We start from the raw sequence: 15,548 nt of genomic DNA, 5'->3' as shown, positions 1-15,548 counted from the left end.
GTCTCAGGACTGCAGGAGGGGAGGGGCTGGTACAGGGGAAGCAACCGGCTCTGGCCCGGCACGCAGAGCACACACCCTTAGTCACCCAGGACAGCAGGGCCACGTGGCAGTGGCCTGCCCACTGGGCGGCCTGCTAAGGCTGGGGCACAGATCTTTCCTGTCCCGGGGCGACCGCAGGAAGGGAGTGGCCGGCACCACAGGCAGTCCCGGGATCACCAGCTCCGGACAGCCACAGGGCACCAAGGGAGACCGGACGCCTGGGCTCCCACCTGGCTCTGCCCTGCCTCGCTCGCTGTGTGACCTGAGCGACTCACTCACCCTCTCACAGCCTACTTTTCTCAACCGGCAAGTGGGGCCCAGGTCAGAAGGAGCAGCCTCAGCTACCATCATCATGCCCAGTTCACAGATGAGCAAACTGAGGCTCAGACAGGTTAAGTGTTGTCTGCGGTCAGCAGCTGGTGGACTGCAAAACTGGACAGACCCTTTGAACTCTCACGAATGCTGGTGTCACAGGCAGGGGCCGCTCTGACTGGACACTTCCATGTCCCCAGCACAAAGGACGAAGGTTTGCTTAGACCAGCATGAATGAACCAACCCGACTATGGGCTCCCCCAGTTAGGTGTGGGACCGTAGCTGTACCCACCCCTGCCACCGCCTGCCTCCACTCCCCCTGCTCCGTCCCGGAGGCTCCTCACCAAAGCCAGTGGAGCCAGTGAGGGGCTGACACCCAGCCCCCCAAGGCCCTGCCCCCAGCCCGGCTCTCTCCTGGTGACTCCCCCCCAGCCCGGCCTGCCCCACCTGGACTCCAGAGCTGGACGCTGTTCCTCCTGCCCAGGCCTGGGGTCCAGCCCGCTGGTGGCCCTCACCTCACCACCCACCACCACCCCGCGCAGCCTCACCATGTTCATAATGGTCAGCACGTAGCTCTCGACGTGTGGCTGCCCGTGGTACTCCACCATTTTGGCGTCGGCGACCACCAGGGTCTCCACCCACTTCTCTCTGCTGACTGAGCGCTGGTGGAGCCGCCTCGGGCGCTGCCGCCGCCACTGCCGCTGCTCCCAACGCTCCCGCCGCACCTCCGGCTCCGCGGACGCTGCGGGCCCCAGGCGGGGTGGGGGTTAGCGGCCAGCCCGGGGCGCGTGTCTCCAGGGCCTCTGCTCAGCAGCCAGAGCGGCCGGGGGAGCGGCGCAGGGCTCCCACTGTGGCTCTGCCCCAGACCTGCGCTGTGTGACCCTGCCCCGGTCACTGCCCTCCTCTGACCCAGAGCATCCCAACTATAAATAGGAATCAGCTAGGGAGCCTCAGAGGTGCCCTTGGAGCACAGTGAAAGGGTACATATGAACACAGCACGGAGCTCCGGGCCCCTACCCCAGGGCCCAACCCCCCCCAGAGGCTGTCCCCACTGGAGACCTGCTCCACTGTCTCAGGCTGCCCCAGGCAGAGGAGGACGCACATCCATGAAGCCAGGAGGACTGAGGCCCAAAGTGCGAGTCTAGATGCCTGTTCCAACGAATGGAGGCCCTGAGCTGTGGCCAGCATGCTGGCCGAGTGGGGCCCAGACTCCAGCAGCCCTTGGTGGTTGCTCCTTGCCTGGACTGGCCAGCGATGTGGCCGCTCTGCAGGGAGGTCCTGGAGCTAGGTCCCCAATAATAGGTCAGCGGCTCTGGGCTGGGCCCAGAGTGGGGAAGGGAGGGAGGTTCCTGCCTCGCTGCCCTGATGGGTCTGGCCACTCAGGGAAGAACGGCTAACAGAGCTTTAGGTGTGGCAGGCAGTGAGAAGGGGAGGCAGGTGAGGGGGTCATGAGAGGGATCCGCCAGGGCCTCAGCTGCGGCAGGCCTGCCAGGCATGCGCCTCAGGCCCGTGGCCCATTGGGAAGGCACAGACTATGGTGATGTGTCTGTCGATCTGCCTGTGTCCCTTCGGTTCAGGGGAGCTGAGCATGGAGGTGTTGACGAGAGAGGCTTCTGGAAAGGAGCTCAATGCCTCCAGGCCCATCCCCTCCCCCAGAGCTCGCAGCAGAGGCACCTACCTTGTACCCCACAGGTGCCCAGCGCCGTGGCGTCACCCCGAGCTGCTTCCCTCTCAGGGGCTTGGCGCTTGTAGACCACGTGGGGCTGGGCGTGGCCGGGCCGGGCGGGGACAGCGTCCAGGGGCTCGATGAAGTAGTCCTCGTTGGAGAGCTGGAACATACCTTTCTGGGAAAGAAGGGCCAGGCTCACGGGAGGGGTTAGCACCGGGCGGCTCTGCCTACCCGTCCCCGAGGCCCATCCTGCCTAGCTGAGCCCACACGGCTCCCAGCACCCCTGACCCACCCCAAATGCACGTGCTTTCCTCCCTGCGGGCGTTCGTTCACTCTGGAACCTCTGCCCGGCATGGCCTTCCCTGCCGTCTCACACAGCCCAAGGCTGAGCCCAGAGGCTACCTCAGGCTAGTCGGAGGCTAATCTCAGGACGCCCCCTCCCACTCCCCACCCCGTCAGAAGCAGGAAACAGGGCTATGCGAAATCTAACATGGCATCTTCCCCCCAGTTCCGGATGGCCGTCTTGAGTCAGCCGGGCATCCAGACCATTTTCCCTCTTCTCGGCAGGCCAGCCATTGTGTCCTCTTGCAAATGGCCTGCATCCCAATCTCCCTGAGGTGATGAATCACTCGCAGTGCAGCTTGGCTACACCCAACCCACCAGGATGCCCACTGTTGTCAGGATACCCTACCCCCTGGTCCCAGGGCCTGCCAGAGCAGGGAGGCAGGCAGGGCCGTCTCGGGCATGTCTGCCAAGGTTCAGAGAGGCCAGGGGATGGGTGGGCCTTGGGAAGTGTCCCTGGGCAGCCCACCACCTCCAGAGGAAGCCCAGGCCTCCAAGAGGGAGAAGGGTTTTATCTCCCCTGCAGCTCCCTCCTTGGCCCCAAGTCTGCCCCTTGGGATGTGCAGGGCCGGGAGCCCCGAGTGCCCGAAACTGCACCACCGGGTCTGAGTGCGTGACTGGGTGGCCGTGGGCAATGTGCTCCTCTGAACCCGTCTCCTCTTCTATAAGTGGGAATGGCACCCATACGCTCAGCTGCTACAGAGAGTCAACAAGATCCATGGAATGAGGGAGCACAGGCCCAGGCTCTCCGGGGTCTAGATGGCCTGCAGCTGTGGTGGGGGCTGTCTGTCATTAGGCCCCGTCCTGCTACAGCCCATGGCTTTTCCTGAGCACTGACCCGAGGGCCCTCCTGGGGAACGGTGGATGGCTGACAACGTTCACACGTCCCCCGAGCTCTTCCCACACCCCACCCGCACCTCCCAGAGTGGGGAGGGCAGAGCCGGTCACCTAGCCCGGAGCAGAAAGTGTGCCTGTACTGCCCAGAGCAGGAGCCCCTCCAACCCAGCACCCAAGCACATGGAGGCAATTAAGGCTGCAAGCCACAGCCAGCATCACCTCCACCAGGAGCGGGCGGCTGGGGCCTCACGTCCGGGGAGGAAAGGTACTGGGAGGCTGCGTGACCCCGAGAAGAACCACCTAAAGGGACCCGTGGGGGAACACAGTCATAAGCGAGGCTCCCAAGGAAGAAGGACTGAGCTGTTCCAGGAGTTACCTGGTCTACACATTCTCAAAGTCGGCTCTGCACCTGCAGCTTCCACACTGGGAAAGGGAGACCCCCCCCCCCCCCACGCGCCCTAGCGGACTGTGCTAACACGGCCTGCGGGGGCTTCCGGCTCCCGCTCACGCGTGAGGACGCCCCCGGGGAGGGGCCAGTCCGACCTGGAGGGGGCGCACTCACCAGCCCGTCGCAGGCGCTGATGGCCGCCAGGCCGCCCTCCAGCTCGGGGTCCTGCACCTGGCCTAGCAGGTGGCAGGCGGGCGCGCGGGCGCGGATGTGCGTGCGCCCCAGGCCGCCGCGCCGCCGCGTCTCGCTCACGAAGCCGGGCGCCAGCAGATGCACGTTGGCCGTCAGGTTGAAGCGCAGCTCGCGCCCGCGGTACTGCAGCTCGTAGAATGCGGGCGCGGCGCGCCGTGCGGACACGTCCCGCTTGCGCAGCGCGCGCGGCCACAGCTCGTAGGACAGGAAGGAGCCCCCCGCGTCCACGCGCACCGGGTGCACGATGTCCAGCGCCGCGCGGCCGTCCGTGCCGCGCCCTGTGGGGAGAAAGCCGGTGGCGACCGGGGCTGAAGGGGTGGCGGCGGAGGCCGAGGCCAGGTGTCGCCGGCCCCCCCAGAACCTCGCTTCCCCCAGCCCGCTTCTCTGCCCGGGTTACTCCGATAACCCCCAACCGCCCCCCCACGCCCCTAGGCTGCTTGCGGCACGGCGGCCAGAGGGAGTCATCCCAAACGAACGGACCAAACCCCCACGCCCAGCCCCCAACCCTGCTGTGGCCGCATCTCAGAAAAAGGCAAAGCTCTGGTACCAGCCACGGGGGCCCCGGGCAAGGTGCTGATCCCTCAATCTTATCTCCGCTACACCTGCTCGAGTTCCTGCCACGCAGCCCACAGGCCTCACACCTGCTCCCGGGGCGCACGCTGCGGGCTCTGCGCTCCAGGTGGACTCACTTTGCCTCCCAGGCTGCGCAGCCGCAGGACGAAACCTTCACCTCCGAGTCCTGCTCAGAGGGCTCGCGGAAGCCTCCCCTGACCGCTTTATTTCCAAATGGCAGCTCCCTGTCCCTCTTCCCTGCTTTATTTGTCCCCATACCACGTGGGGCACACCATGTGGCTTAACATTTTAACTATTTTTTTCTACTTGTCTTATTTTCTCCCAGTGTAAACCCCAGGAGGACGAGAATCCTGTCTTTGTTGGAGACTTTACGGGCCAGAAAAGGGTCTCAGTGCTTTCAGGAGTTAAGTCTTAGTAGTTTCTCAGTAACCCCAGAGTCTGCAGAATGGGGATACTCACCGCTTGTGCTCTTGGGGCTGTTGTGAGAATTAGTGAACTGAACCCCCCTCACCCCACCATGCCTGGCCCGCTGACTGCATGTGCGGGCAATTATGATCATTAGGGTGAATTGTAGAGCCTGGTGGATTTTTAAATGTGCTCTCAGGGGCCGGAGGGTGCCTGAGAGCACCCTGCATGTGCCTCGAGGACCCCTGGCATGGGGAGACAGAGGAGGACCACCCAGACACGTGGTCCCTGCCCCAGCAGAGCTCTGCTTTCTTTCTGTTACACGCAAGAGTTCTATTTGAAGAGAAGGTTCCAGGCCTGGAAAAAATTTGCAGACCTGCGCTCAGGCCCTTGCACTTGGCAGAATCCCTGTCGTCGTCCTCCTGGAGTTCCCAGTAACACCAGACTCTTAACCCTTTTTTTGTTTGCCATGGACCCCTTCTCAGAATAACGTTTTCAAATGCGTAAGATAAAATGCAAGCAAGTGCCAAGGAAATGGATCATACTGAAATACAGTCATCAAAATAATTTTGGACGTGGGGCAGAGACTCAAGCGTCCGTCACGAATGCATTAAGCAACAGCTAAGGGCAAATTTAACGACCACTAGTGAGGGGCATCGGTCTGATCTGAGACAGAAAAATACGCTGGTTTTCTGGCTCAGTAACAGTCACAGATGCTGCTGACGGTACGCGGTTTGGTGCGGACATGCATAACCGAAGGAAACGCTACCGTAGAGGTAAACTCAAAGATGGAATATCCCCCCATCGAGTTCATGGACCCTCTCAATTTTGCCCACGTTCCTGGGGCTGTGGATTCCAGGCAAGGACACCTGCGGCGGAGTCTGCAGGCTGCTTCCGAAGAAAGCCAAGGGAGGTTCGGAGATGTGCACAGCTGGCCCAGAGCCACACAGCGAGAGGAACAGAGCCTGGGCTCCAAGTCTCCCACACGCTTCAGTCTCTTCAGGACACCGTTCTGCAGTAGCAGCAGTCCGTCCCTTGCTGGGCCTGTTTCCCCATCGCTGACATAAAGGACTTGCCCTAGATCAAGTTTTTCAAACTTATCTAGCTACCAGACCTAATCTTCAAAAGAAATCTCATGTGGACACACGGACACATCAGAGCAGGGCCGCCGTGGGGGCCGGAGATCCTGGGGCTGATGCTCCCGTGCCCTTTTCCCTCGCTACCGTACCCAGGCTGAGAAGCAGTTAAGAAACTGGCCCGTCTGATGTTTCTCTCAGCCCGAGGTCCTGCCCCAACCAGCTGGGTGTATGCCCAGCTCTCCGAAATCCCGGCCGCCCAGGACAATGACCTCTCAGCCCATAGGAATGCTTGGGCGCCCTGCAAACATCCCACCAGGGCCCTCTCTGTGGCTGTGTGCTGGGGCCGCGAGGGCAGCCAAGCCCAGCCCAAAGCTCCGTCCCGGCCAGGCTGAAGACACCAACTCGCCCGTCTGCTGCCAAATCACGTGCAGAGAGCCCTGCACACACCAGTGGTGTGCCCCCACCCCCCAAGAATGTGCCCCAGTGTCCACAGCTGCTCGGTGGGCAGCCCGCAGGGTCAGTCGAGAGGCAGACGGGTGGGGTCACTCCGTGTGGTTCTGGGCAAAGCTTCCCTCTCCCAGTCTCTGGAGGACATGAGTGCAAGGATTTTCCAGACTTCTCGGATAAGAATTTGTTAAAACCAAATTAAACCAAATTCCCAGGCCCCATCCCAGACCCACTGAATCAACGTCTCCAGGAAATGGGACTGGGAAGCTGCGTTTTTTACCAAGAGCCTCAGGGGGCTGTGGTCATCAGGGAAGTCCGGAAATCCTCCTTGGGGAGCGAAGTTGGCCGGATGTCAGCAGAGGTTTGGGACCCAGCCCACAGATTGACTCCATAGACCCAGGGCTTTGGGGCCCCAGAATCTGTATTTTCCGAAGCCTCGCAGGCACTGTGACGTGACCCTTTCTGAGGCTGACCTTTGGAAGCCAGCGGGCTGGCCAGTTAGAGACTCCTTGCTCTGACGTCCTCGTGAGGGCATTCGGGGTTACAGCTCCACGAGCACTGCCTCCAGACTTGGTTTTGTCAGTTCATTGATCTTGTTTGTTCATTTTGGCACGCACAAATATTGAAAAATATTTAATCGGTCGCCTATGTTTAAAAATGACAATGATCTTGTCCAAAAATCTCAATTTTCAGCTTCCTTTGAAAAGGCTTATCCAGCCACGTCAGACCTCAATTCCTACCTCGCAGAAGTGACTGGCGTGGAGCAAGGAGCCCTCTTGGAGAGGGTCCGTACCCCCCACCCGTCCTCACTGCCCCCATTGTGTTCCTAACTGTCCTTAAATGTAGGCTGCCCTTTGGCCTCCTATTTGCACTGTCTTTCAATGACTAAAGCACCGAACTTCTAACAGAAATGGGGGAACAAGAGACGGGCCGCCCACCGGGTCTGTTCACACGTGATACCGCCCTGGTGCGTGGCATTTGCGGCGTCAGCCCGGGCTACCAACTGTGAGGGAGTGTTGGGTGCGCCAAAGTCTGGGAAAACGTATGAGACACCGTCCTTCCCCTCGAAAGTGAGAAAGGGGTGTAAGGAGGTCCCACCGGCGCGGGCAACGGAAGGCGGTGAGCTTGTAAAATAGGACGGTGGGCTGGCAAACTAAGGCACTGTCAGGAACGTGGGCTTTGAATACAGAAAGGTTCGGGTCCCAACTCGGCCACTCCATAGCTGTGCGGCCCGGGCAATCACTTCATCATCATGCGGGTTTCCCTGCCCGCAAGGAGAGCCCAGGTCCCCGAAGAGAAGGAGCGGCACACGACAAAGAGGCAGGAAGGAGCAGCCGCATCCCAGGGCTCCGTTTTCAGTCTTCCCAGCGGTCCCCCGGGCTCGGGCAACCCCCACACAGGCCGCTAAAGCCCGCTGACCGTACAGGTGTGCGGGTGCCCGGGTCCCGAGGGACAGGAGCTGCGCGGCACGCGCCTAGACTACGGCAGCGTGTTCAGCGCATTGGGCGGGAGTCAGGGTGTGAGTGTGACGGGGGGATCTGAACCACGGGGGAGACGTGGCCCCGAGAACTCCAAACAAGTGTCCCCCGGGGTGTGCTGAGAATCCCCGCTCTAGACCTTGAGCAAAATCGCAAGACAGAAATTCAAGGTGAGTTATAAAGCAGCAGCCTATCAAGTTCAGAAAAGCAGGTAAAAGCCTCCGTGCGCTCTGGAGTCAGACGGCCGGGCTAGAATCTCAGCTCTGCCACCTGCACCTGCTGGCCCATGGGTCCGTTACTCAACCACTCAGAGTCTGTCTCCCCACCTGTAAAATGGGCAGATCAGCACCACACCTGCTGTCTCCGCCCGTGTGAGGTGAATGAGTGCCCGTGCAGGTGCTGAGAGCAGGAGACGGCACTCAGCAATCAGGAGTGAAGTTATGACCAAAATTAGCAAGAGAGTCCTAAAGTATACTCCGCGATTTCTTAAAAGCCTGATTTATCTCTTTGCCTAATGGCTTAAGAAAATGCTTCTTAATAAAAAATAAAGACTTAAAAGAGGTTATCACTCTGCAATAACTTTTATTTTCTTGTTTTGTTCTGCATTCATCTTTTTTGTAACTTATATTGTTTTGCCATTAAAATATTTTATGAAGGGGACCCAGTGAGTTATGAAGTAAACAGCCCTTTCACCATCTCCTACAGCTGACCCCTGGCAGAGACTGGCTGACACGCTCACGCCCCCAAGGCTGGCAGGGCCTAACGGTGGGTTCCAGGCTCTGTGGGTGCCGCAGGGCGGAGCGAGAGCTCGGCTGCGGGCGCCAGGCAGCAAGACTGCCGGGTCAGGAGCTCTGTTCCGAACGGACTGAGCTCCTGCCACACGGGGTGTGACATACTTGGAATATCATCTCTAGGTGACAGAACCGTCACCTTGCAGCTTCTACCAGAGAAATGCCAATGTGTTTACCCTCACCTCTCTATCAAAAACCAGAGTTAGAGTCCAGCCCTTCAAACGACCTGACCCCACGCTCAGGCCAAAGAGCAAAAAATAACCAGGGTGTGCGTGTGTGCAAAACAGGTGCCGTCCTCCCCGAGTCCCCCTGCGTGTGTCCGGCATGCACACAGGGCTCACGGGTGCCATTCAGCATTAGGGTGGGGACGTTACCGGGGCCCCAGTCCCATCAAACCCAACAAGTCCCTTGATTTGTCACAGAAAAAGTCAGGATACACTTTCCTAAAAGTGAGTCCAAGATACGCCCATTTAGTCTCAAAGAAGGCGAGTGGGTAGAGCCCCTGGTCTAGGACTCCCAGGGCAGCTCCAAAGAAAATGACAGCTCAGCAGCCTCAGGCATCCTGAGTGGGGGCAGATGGGGGGTTCCCACGCTGCGTACCTACAGGGATAGCAGAACAGACATTCCACTCTGGGGTGAGGGTCAGCAGATCAGATGGCAGAGGGGACCTGCCCTGGCAGGTAAGGTCAAGCAGCAGGTCCAAACCACAGGACTCCCCAAGGTCTCCCTAGTCTCGCTGGGTCTCTGTGGCAGTCACTCTACCCCACGCTAAGCAACTCACATTCAGCATCTGGACCCCTCACAAGAACCCTGCAGGGAAAATACCATTCTGCCCACCTAACTACAGCCCGGGAGGGGCAGGAGGCTGGCCATACAAGGTCCTGCCTGCCATGGAAGTGGAGAGGGTCCTGACCCCCCATTCTTCCCACAACTGCCAGGGAGCCTGCCCAAGTGCGGGCTCAGGACGTTCGCTGGAGCAACCACTTCCTGCTGCCTCATCCCATCACCCGGTCAGTCCTCACAGACCCCGCACTGGACAGCGGGAAAACAAGATTCAGGCAGTAGTAAGGCGCCCAACCTGGCAGGACACTCTCTGAGGCTGTCCCCTCGATCCTCAAACAACTCTCTCTCACCTGCCTTGCAGGGTTATTGTAGAGACGATGACAAATAAGAACGCATGGAACATATCTGCTCCCTCTCCACCCCGTGCACACTGCTGCTAGAGGGCACCTCCGCAAAACCCCGCGTCCACGAACTACTCCCCTCAACGACTCCCCAAAACCTCTAAGATCTGGTTTAAATGCCTCCTACACTCCGGCCCCGACGCTTTTCTAATCAGCCCCTGTACTGGGGAGGCAAGAGTCCCCCATCCTCAGCACGCAGGCCTCACGCGGCCCACGTCCCGCCGCAGGGACGCCCCCACCCCCTCCAGCCCACCCGGAGTTCATCCATCCCCCGTCCCTCCTGGCTCCGGCCTCTCCTCCCCTACAAAGCCTTCCCGACCGCTTTGCCGGCATGGCTCTCGCGGCTATCCGACCGGCCCCCATCAGACCAGGGGCTCCCTGGGCGCGGGGCCAGGGGTCTCCTGGACTCCCGCTCCTAAACTCCCAGGCCGGCTGCCTCGGACGCGTCTGGAGCTCCGCGGCCGAGGAAGGACCTGGACGCGGGCCAGAGGCTCGTCGGAGGCCGGCCGGGCGGGGCAGAGAGAGCCGAGCCCAGGGCCGGGAGAGAAGCTCCCCTCCGCTGCACTCGGGCGTCTGCACACTCGGGGGAGGGGAGGCAGGAAGTGCTGGGGGCGTGCGAGCCGGGCCCCAGCGCAGCCGACCGCCCGCCGCAGCCCTGAGCGGTGACCCCGCGCCCCGGCCCGCTGCGTCCCGGCGAGCTGCTCTGAGGACCAGGCGCCGACGAGGCTCGACACCGAGCCCTCCGCGCGCGGACTGCGCTCCGTGCTGCCCCGCGGACCAGACCCGGAGGGGCCCCGCGCCGTGCGCCCGAAGGCGGAGGGGCTGCCTCCAGGCACGGGCAGGGGGCCTCCGGGTGTGCGGCTTCGCCCCCGGCCCCACCCGGTCCCGAGCCCCGATGCGCGGGGGGCGCGCGGGGCCGGCCGGCGGGGAGAGGCGGCCACCCACCTGGTGCGGGTCCGGGGTCGCCGGGCGCCAGGGCGCAGAGCAGGAGGAGCAGGGGGCGCAGCCGCTGCGCGGGGCTGCGGGGGCTGCGGGCGCTCGGGCGGCGGGGCATGGCCGGGGCGGGCGGCGCCGGGAGGGACCCCGCGCGCGCGCTCTCGTCCGTCCCGTCCGCTCGCTGCCCGGTCCCGGTCCGGCTCAGGACATGCCCGGCCCGCGCGCAGCTCCCGCGTCGGGACCCGGCCTGCGGCAACAAAGGCTGCAGGACCCGCCCCCTCGGCGGCGCAGGAGGCTCCAGGGACCGAGAGCCCGACGGCGAGAAAGAAAGAAAGAAAGAAAGAGGAGAGGAGCGAGGGAGGGCGGGAGGGGGCCGCGCGGCCGGGCCGCCCCGCCCCGCCCGCCGCCCCGCCCCTCGCGGCCCGGCCCCGCCCCCGCCGCCCCGCGGGCCCCGCCGGCCGCTGTTTGGGGGCGGACCCGGGGCCGGACGCGCGCGGCGCCCCCCGACGGCCCCGACCGCCCGCCCGGCCGCGGGCGCCCTCTGGCGGCGGAGCCGAGCCTGGCCTCCGGGCCGCGACCCTCCAAGCCCCCCTAGAAGCCGGAATTTCCGGAATGTCGGCCTTCCCCGAACAGGCCGGGCCCCCTAGGAAAAGGGGTCCGGAGGCCTCCCGGGGACCCCCAAGTGGACCCTGCTCCAAAGCCGGCTCGGGAGAGAGGCCCGGCCGGTGGGCGGCAGCTCGCACACGAGGCGGGTCCCGCCGCCCTAGTGTCCAGTCTCCGTCCTGCGCGGGCTGAAGCGGGGTCGCCCGGCCATCTGTCCTCGGTGGCCGCAACACTTCCTCCTATGCTCGCAGGATCCCGCTCCCAGGACACTCCTGCCTTCGCTCACCCTCGCCCTGCACAGGGGCCTCGTGGAGCTCCGGGGCTCTGCTGTGGTCAGCTTCCCGCCCCTGCCCTCTGAGGCCCGCACCCTCCTTGCGGTCCATCTCCCATGCACGTTCGCGCCTTCCTGGAAGCTCGCTCCCGGCTCCTGCACCCCTAGCCCTGCTGTCCTCCAGGGACGCAGGGAGCTCGTGGCCACTCATTTCCAGGGACCTTTCATCCCACCTCTGCCACCAGCCCCCATGGCCACAGCCTAGGCTGTGTCATCCCCAACTGCCCCACATCTGAAACCCAAGGACCAGGCGCCCGACCTTCAGACCTGACCCTGAGACTTTCCCAGCCTCCCCAAACCCTCTCATCACATTGTGTGTTTCCTTCCTCTGGTCAGGAGACACCTTCCTCTCCCCACCCTCCAGCCCCTCCTGGCTCCCACCCAACCACCTTCCATCTCCCCCAGCCCTAATGACAGGGACAATTCACACCACCACACCCAGCCACACACACCTCACCCCACACACCAAGCATCTGTGACTGGCGCCCATGAGCTCCCCTCACCCTCCAGCGTCCAGAGACAAATGCTCCCTCCATCTAAAAGCATTCTGGTCTCCTTCCTTTAAAAGACACTGATATTCCTCCGTGGACTGGGTGCCCCTCTAGCGCCCACCCTGCCCCTCTGCTTCCCTTCACAGTCCCACTTCTCCAGGGGGTATCTGGACCTCTCCCCTCCCTTTAGTTCCCCATGCCCACCCCTCCTCCAGCCTCCATTTTGGTACACAAGCCACTGGACCCTGCTCGGTCCTCATCTTGACCTGCCCTGAGCATTCTAGAAATGTCCCCACCCCACTCCTCCACTGCACCCTCCTCGGCCTGGCCCGTCTCCTCCTCACCCTATAGATGTAGTGAACAACATGAACACGGTGTCTGTTGTCAAGAGCCCTCACTCTGGAAAGGGCCGCAGGCCACGGGCATAGCGACAGACATCGAAACAAGGGCATAGACTTGGTACCCCCGAGATTTATCCTTGCAGACGCTGAACATGTCAGCTCTCAGGGGCAGTCTCCCCTTCCCCGTCTCAGGGCTCCCAGAGCACCCGCTGCCCCGCCCGTCATGGCACCGATCGCACGGAATGGCTGTGATCTGTTGGTGGGTCTGTGAACCTCACTCGCCGTGTGATGCAACGTCGGGCACTTGCCTTCGAGACCCAGCCCCCAGCACAGTACAGCTGAGAGACTAAGAGCATCCGGCGAGGGGACACACAGCCCACCTGCCAACACCACGACCTGCCACCCTTGCTCCTGTGGCCGGCCGTCAAGGCCCACACGGATTCCAGGCCCCTCTGAAAGACAGCCCTGGGGTGTGTGTTTTCTGTGTACAGGCTGACAGCAGTGCCACCTGCTTCCCCTCCAGTCCCGGGTCCTGACCTCGGTCCTCTGCGCACCTCCCCCCAAACCAGGCTGCACAGCACAGCACACAAAGGGAGGATGAGGCTCGGTCCGGGACGTGGGTAATAACCCAACCAGAAAAACAAGGCCAACTCCAAACCTGGGGAGCAAAGAATACATTTTGAGCAAAGCAAGACAGATGATATTTCAGCATGTTTGATGTAATTGTTCAGAGTGTCCCCCTCCCAATCCTTGACAGATTATTTCCTGTTTTACATGACCCCTGCGCTAGGTAGCCCAGCATCTCCAGTGAGGGTTAACTTAGCTAACACATGACCAGAAACCCATTAAACTAAGTAAGAAACTAGATGCATCCTGCTTCCATATATCCGTGAATATACTGATAGGTTGTTTGAAAGGTGGCGAGCGGAGTAGAGCGTTACCTGTTTACGATTATAAATGAATAGGTAACAATGATAAAATCAGGCGTGATTTTAAAAATTAAATAAAACCTCTGGGCCTCCACTGTTGTATCCCACTAACGGACACGCTGACCCCCACTCTCCATCTCACGTGTTTTCTAGGGCCGTCGTTCTCAGCCAGGGGTGATTTCACCTCCGTGGAATTTTGCAATGTCTGGAGACATTTTTTGGTTGTCACAGCCAAGGGGGAGGTGCCGCGGGCATCGGGTGGGTAGAGGCCAGGGATGCCGCCGAACCTCCCACAGTGCATGGGCAGCCCCCACCGCGAGGGATTATCCAGCGCGAATGCCACTAGCGTCCAGGTTGAAAATCTCCGCCTAGTGGACCGAATCGTTTGAAGGCACGTGTGGTGAATTAAAGGCCTTATGTTCTAGTGTTTCGTTTTACTTTGTGTTTTTGGGTCAGGCGAGCACAGGGTAAACATTCAACCTTCACACACAGTGAAAAGTCAGTCTTCCTCCCGAAACGGGCTGTCCCCGGCCCCTCGTGCTCCTTCCTAGGGGCCATTTCTGCCTCAGTTTCTCACGAATGCTCCCAGGAAATGCGTGTGCACACTTGGGATGGCACACGTCTGCTCTGTCTGTAGCTGGGTTTTCTCACTTCACGGCGTAGCTGGGAGACGGCCCCACATCCTTGCTCGAGGATCATGAACTGCGCGAGGGGGGGGAGATCGATGTTTTACCCACTGATGTGTTCTGAGCAGCGGTCTCTCGCTGGGACCACCCTGTGTGCATGAGGGTGAGTCCGTCTGTGCGATCAGGTCCAGCTCCGGGCTTGCTGGCTGGGCAGGTGCCTTTGTAACTGTGACAGAGGTAGGTATGGCCAAATTAAAGCCCCTTTTTTTGGTGGGTCCCTTCCACCCCAGTAAATTGCAAGAGTTGCAAACGTAATTCTAAATTCCAGTGTAGGGGGCAGACCGTAATCCCCCTCCGTGGGACAGGCACCGGGCTGAGGGAGAGCCGGCCGGGGAAATCCAAGAGACTCCTGCCCTGGAAGGGGATGCTGACCGGCGCCACGGGCCTGATTAGCCATTGTTCTCCATTCATCCCCGTCTCTGACGCACGGCGCCTTCCCTGCCAACTACCTGGGCCTTGGGAGGGCGGCCTGCCCCATGCTGACAGGGACGACACCACGGGAGCCCCGTGGTTGTCCACTGCGGAGTTCTGAGCCATCGGCCGGCCGCTGCCTCACCAGCGGCCACCTGGGCAGCGACAACAGTAATTAGACAGATGCCAAGTGTGACACCAAATGCGCACCAAGTCCCAGGTGCTGCCCCACGCCCTACCTGCCACGTCTGGTGTCGTCCTGCTCCCAAGGTGAAGTACAGGTCAGTGCTATCCTCGGCGTACAGGTGGAGAACGGCCCTGCACAGCCCACGTCATCTGCCGAGGGCCCCAGATGTGGGTCCCTGGCCGCGGCACGTGCTGTCTCCCCAGATGGCCGGTTTGGGCTGCTGTCATCAAAGGGGCCCTTGTGATGAGGCTCCTCCTCCCGGAGCTGCTTCTGTCACGCAGCTAGATGTGTGGGACACGGGCCCCATCCCCTTCACGAGGGAGTCGCGGAGGCTTCTGTTCCGGAGCGCCTCCCAAGTGCCGGGTGCCAGGAGCCAGGCTGAGTCCAGAGGGACCCTGGTGGTGGCGTCGCTGTTCCCTGCAGTCAGTGCTGGCCTTCAGCCCAAGCCCAGCAGCCCCCAGAGGGCCCGGCCTGCTCTCACGGGCTGGCGCGCACCAGGACTGCGGGAGGAGAGCGCTGCCTGAGAACCCAAGCCGCCTGCCCGTGAGCTGCGCACCCAGCCTGAGCCGGCAGGAACCCGGCCCCACCACGCCTCTCGCGGCACTCCGGCCGCTCCTCACCTCCGCGGCTCTCCTTCTCTGCCCCGCCATCCCTTCAGCAACAGGGGTTGCAGATCCCTGTCTGGAAATAATCTGAAAACTTCTTAGGCTTTTCTGTTGCATTTACTGAGGGCCTGGGAGCTCTTTCTGCTGATTTATCCTTTAACATTTTTTCCCATGAATTTTATTAACTTTTGTAAAGAAAATATTTGTTTCAACATTTAAAAAACAGAATCGT

The 15,548-nt window shown here is 61.4% G+C and overlaps 1 protein-coding gene across 1 annotated transcript in view; it reads right to left on the bottom strand.

Moving 5' to 3' along the window:
- ADAMTS7 (ADAM metallopeptidase with thrombospondin type 1 motif 7) overlaps positions 1-11,047 on the bottom strand; it is a 39,035-nt gene extending 27,988 nt beyond the window's left edge. The window contains exons 1-4 of the mRNA XM_057303616.1: positions 10,742-11,047; positions 3,762-4,117; positions 2,030-2,195; positions 900-1,093 (exon numbers count right to left, since the gene is read on the bottom strand). Of these exons, the coding sequence (XP_057159599.1) occupies positions 900-1,093; positions 2,030-2,195; positions 3,762-4,117; positions 10,742-10,850 (825 nt within the window). The 5' untranslated portion in view covers positions 10,851-11,047. The remainder of the gene's footprint in view (positions 1-899; positions 1,094-2,029; positions 2,196-3,761; positions 4,118-10,741) is intronic.
- Positions 11,048-15,548: the final 4,501 nt, after the last annotated feature.

The sequence above is a fragment of the Ursus arctos genome, unplaced genomic scaffold (genome assembly GCF_023065955.2).
Source record: "Ursus arctos isolate Adak ecotype North America unplaced genomic scaffold, UrsArc2.0 scaffold_28, whole genome shotgun sequence".
Classification (NCBI taxonomy): domain Eukaryota; kingdom Metazoa; phylum Chordata; class Mammalia; order Carnivora; family Ursidae; genus Ursus; species Ursus arctos.
This window is presented reverse-complemented; position numbering and strand designations above follow the sequence as displayed.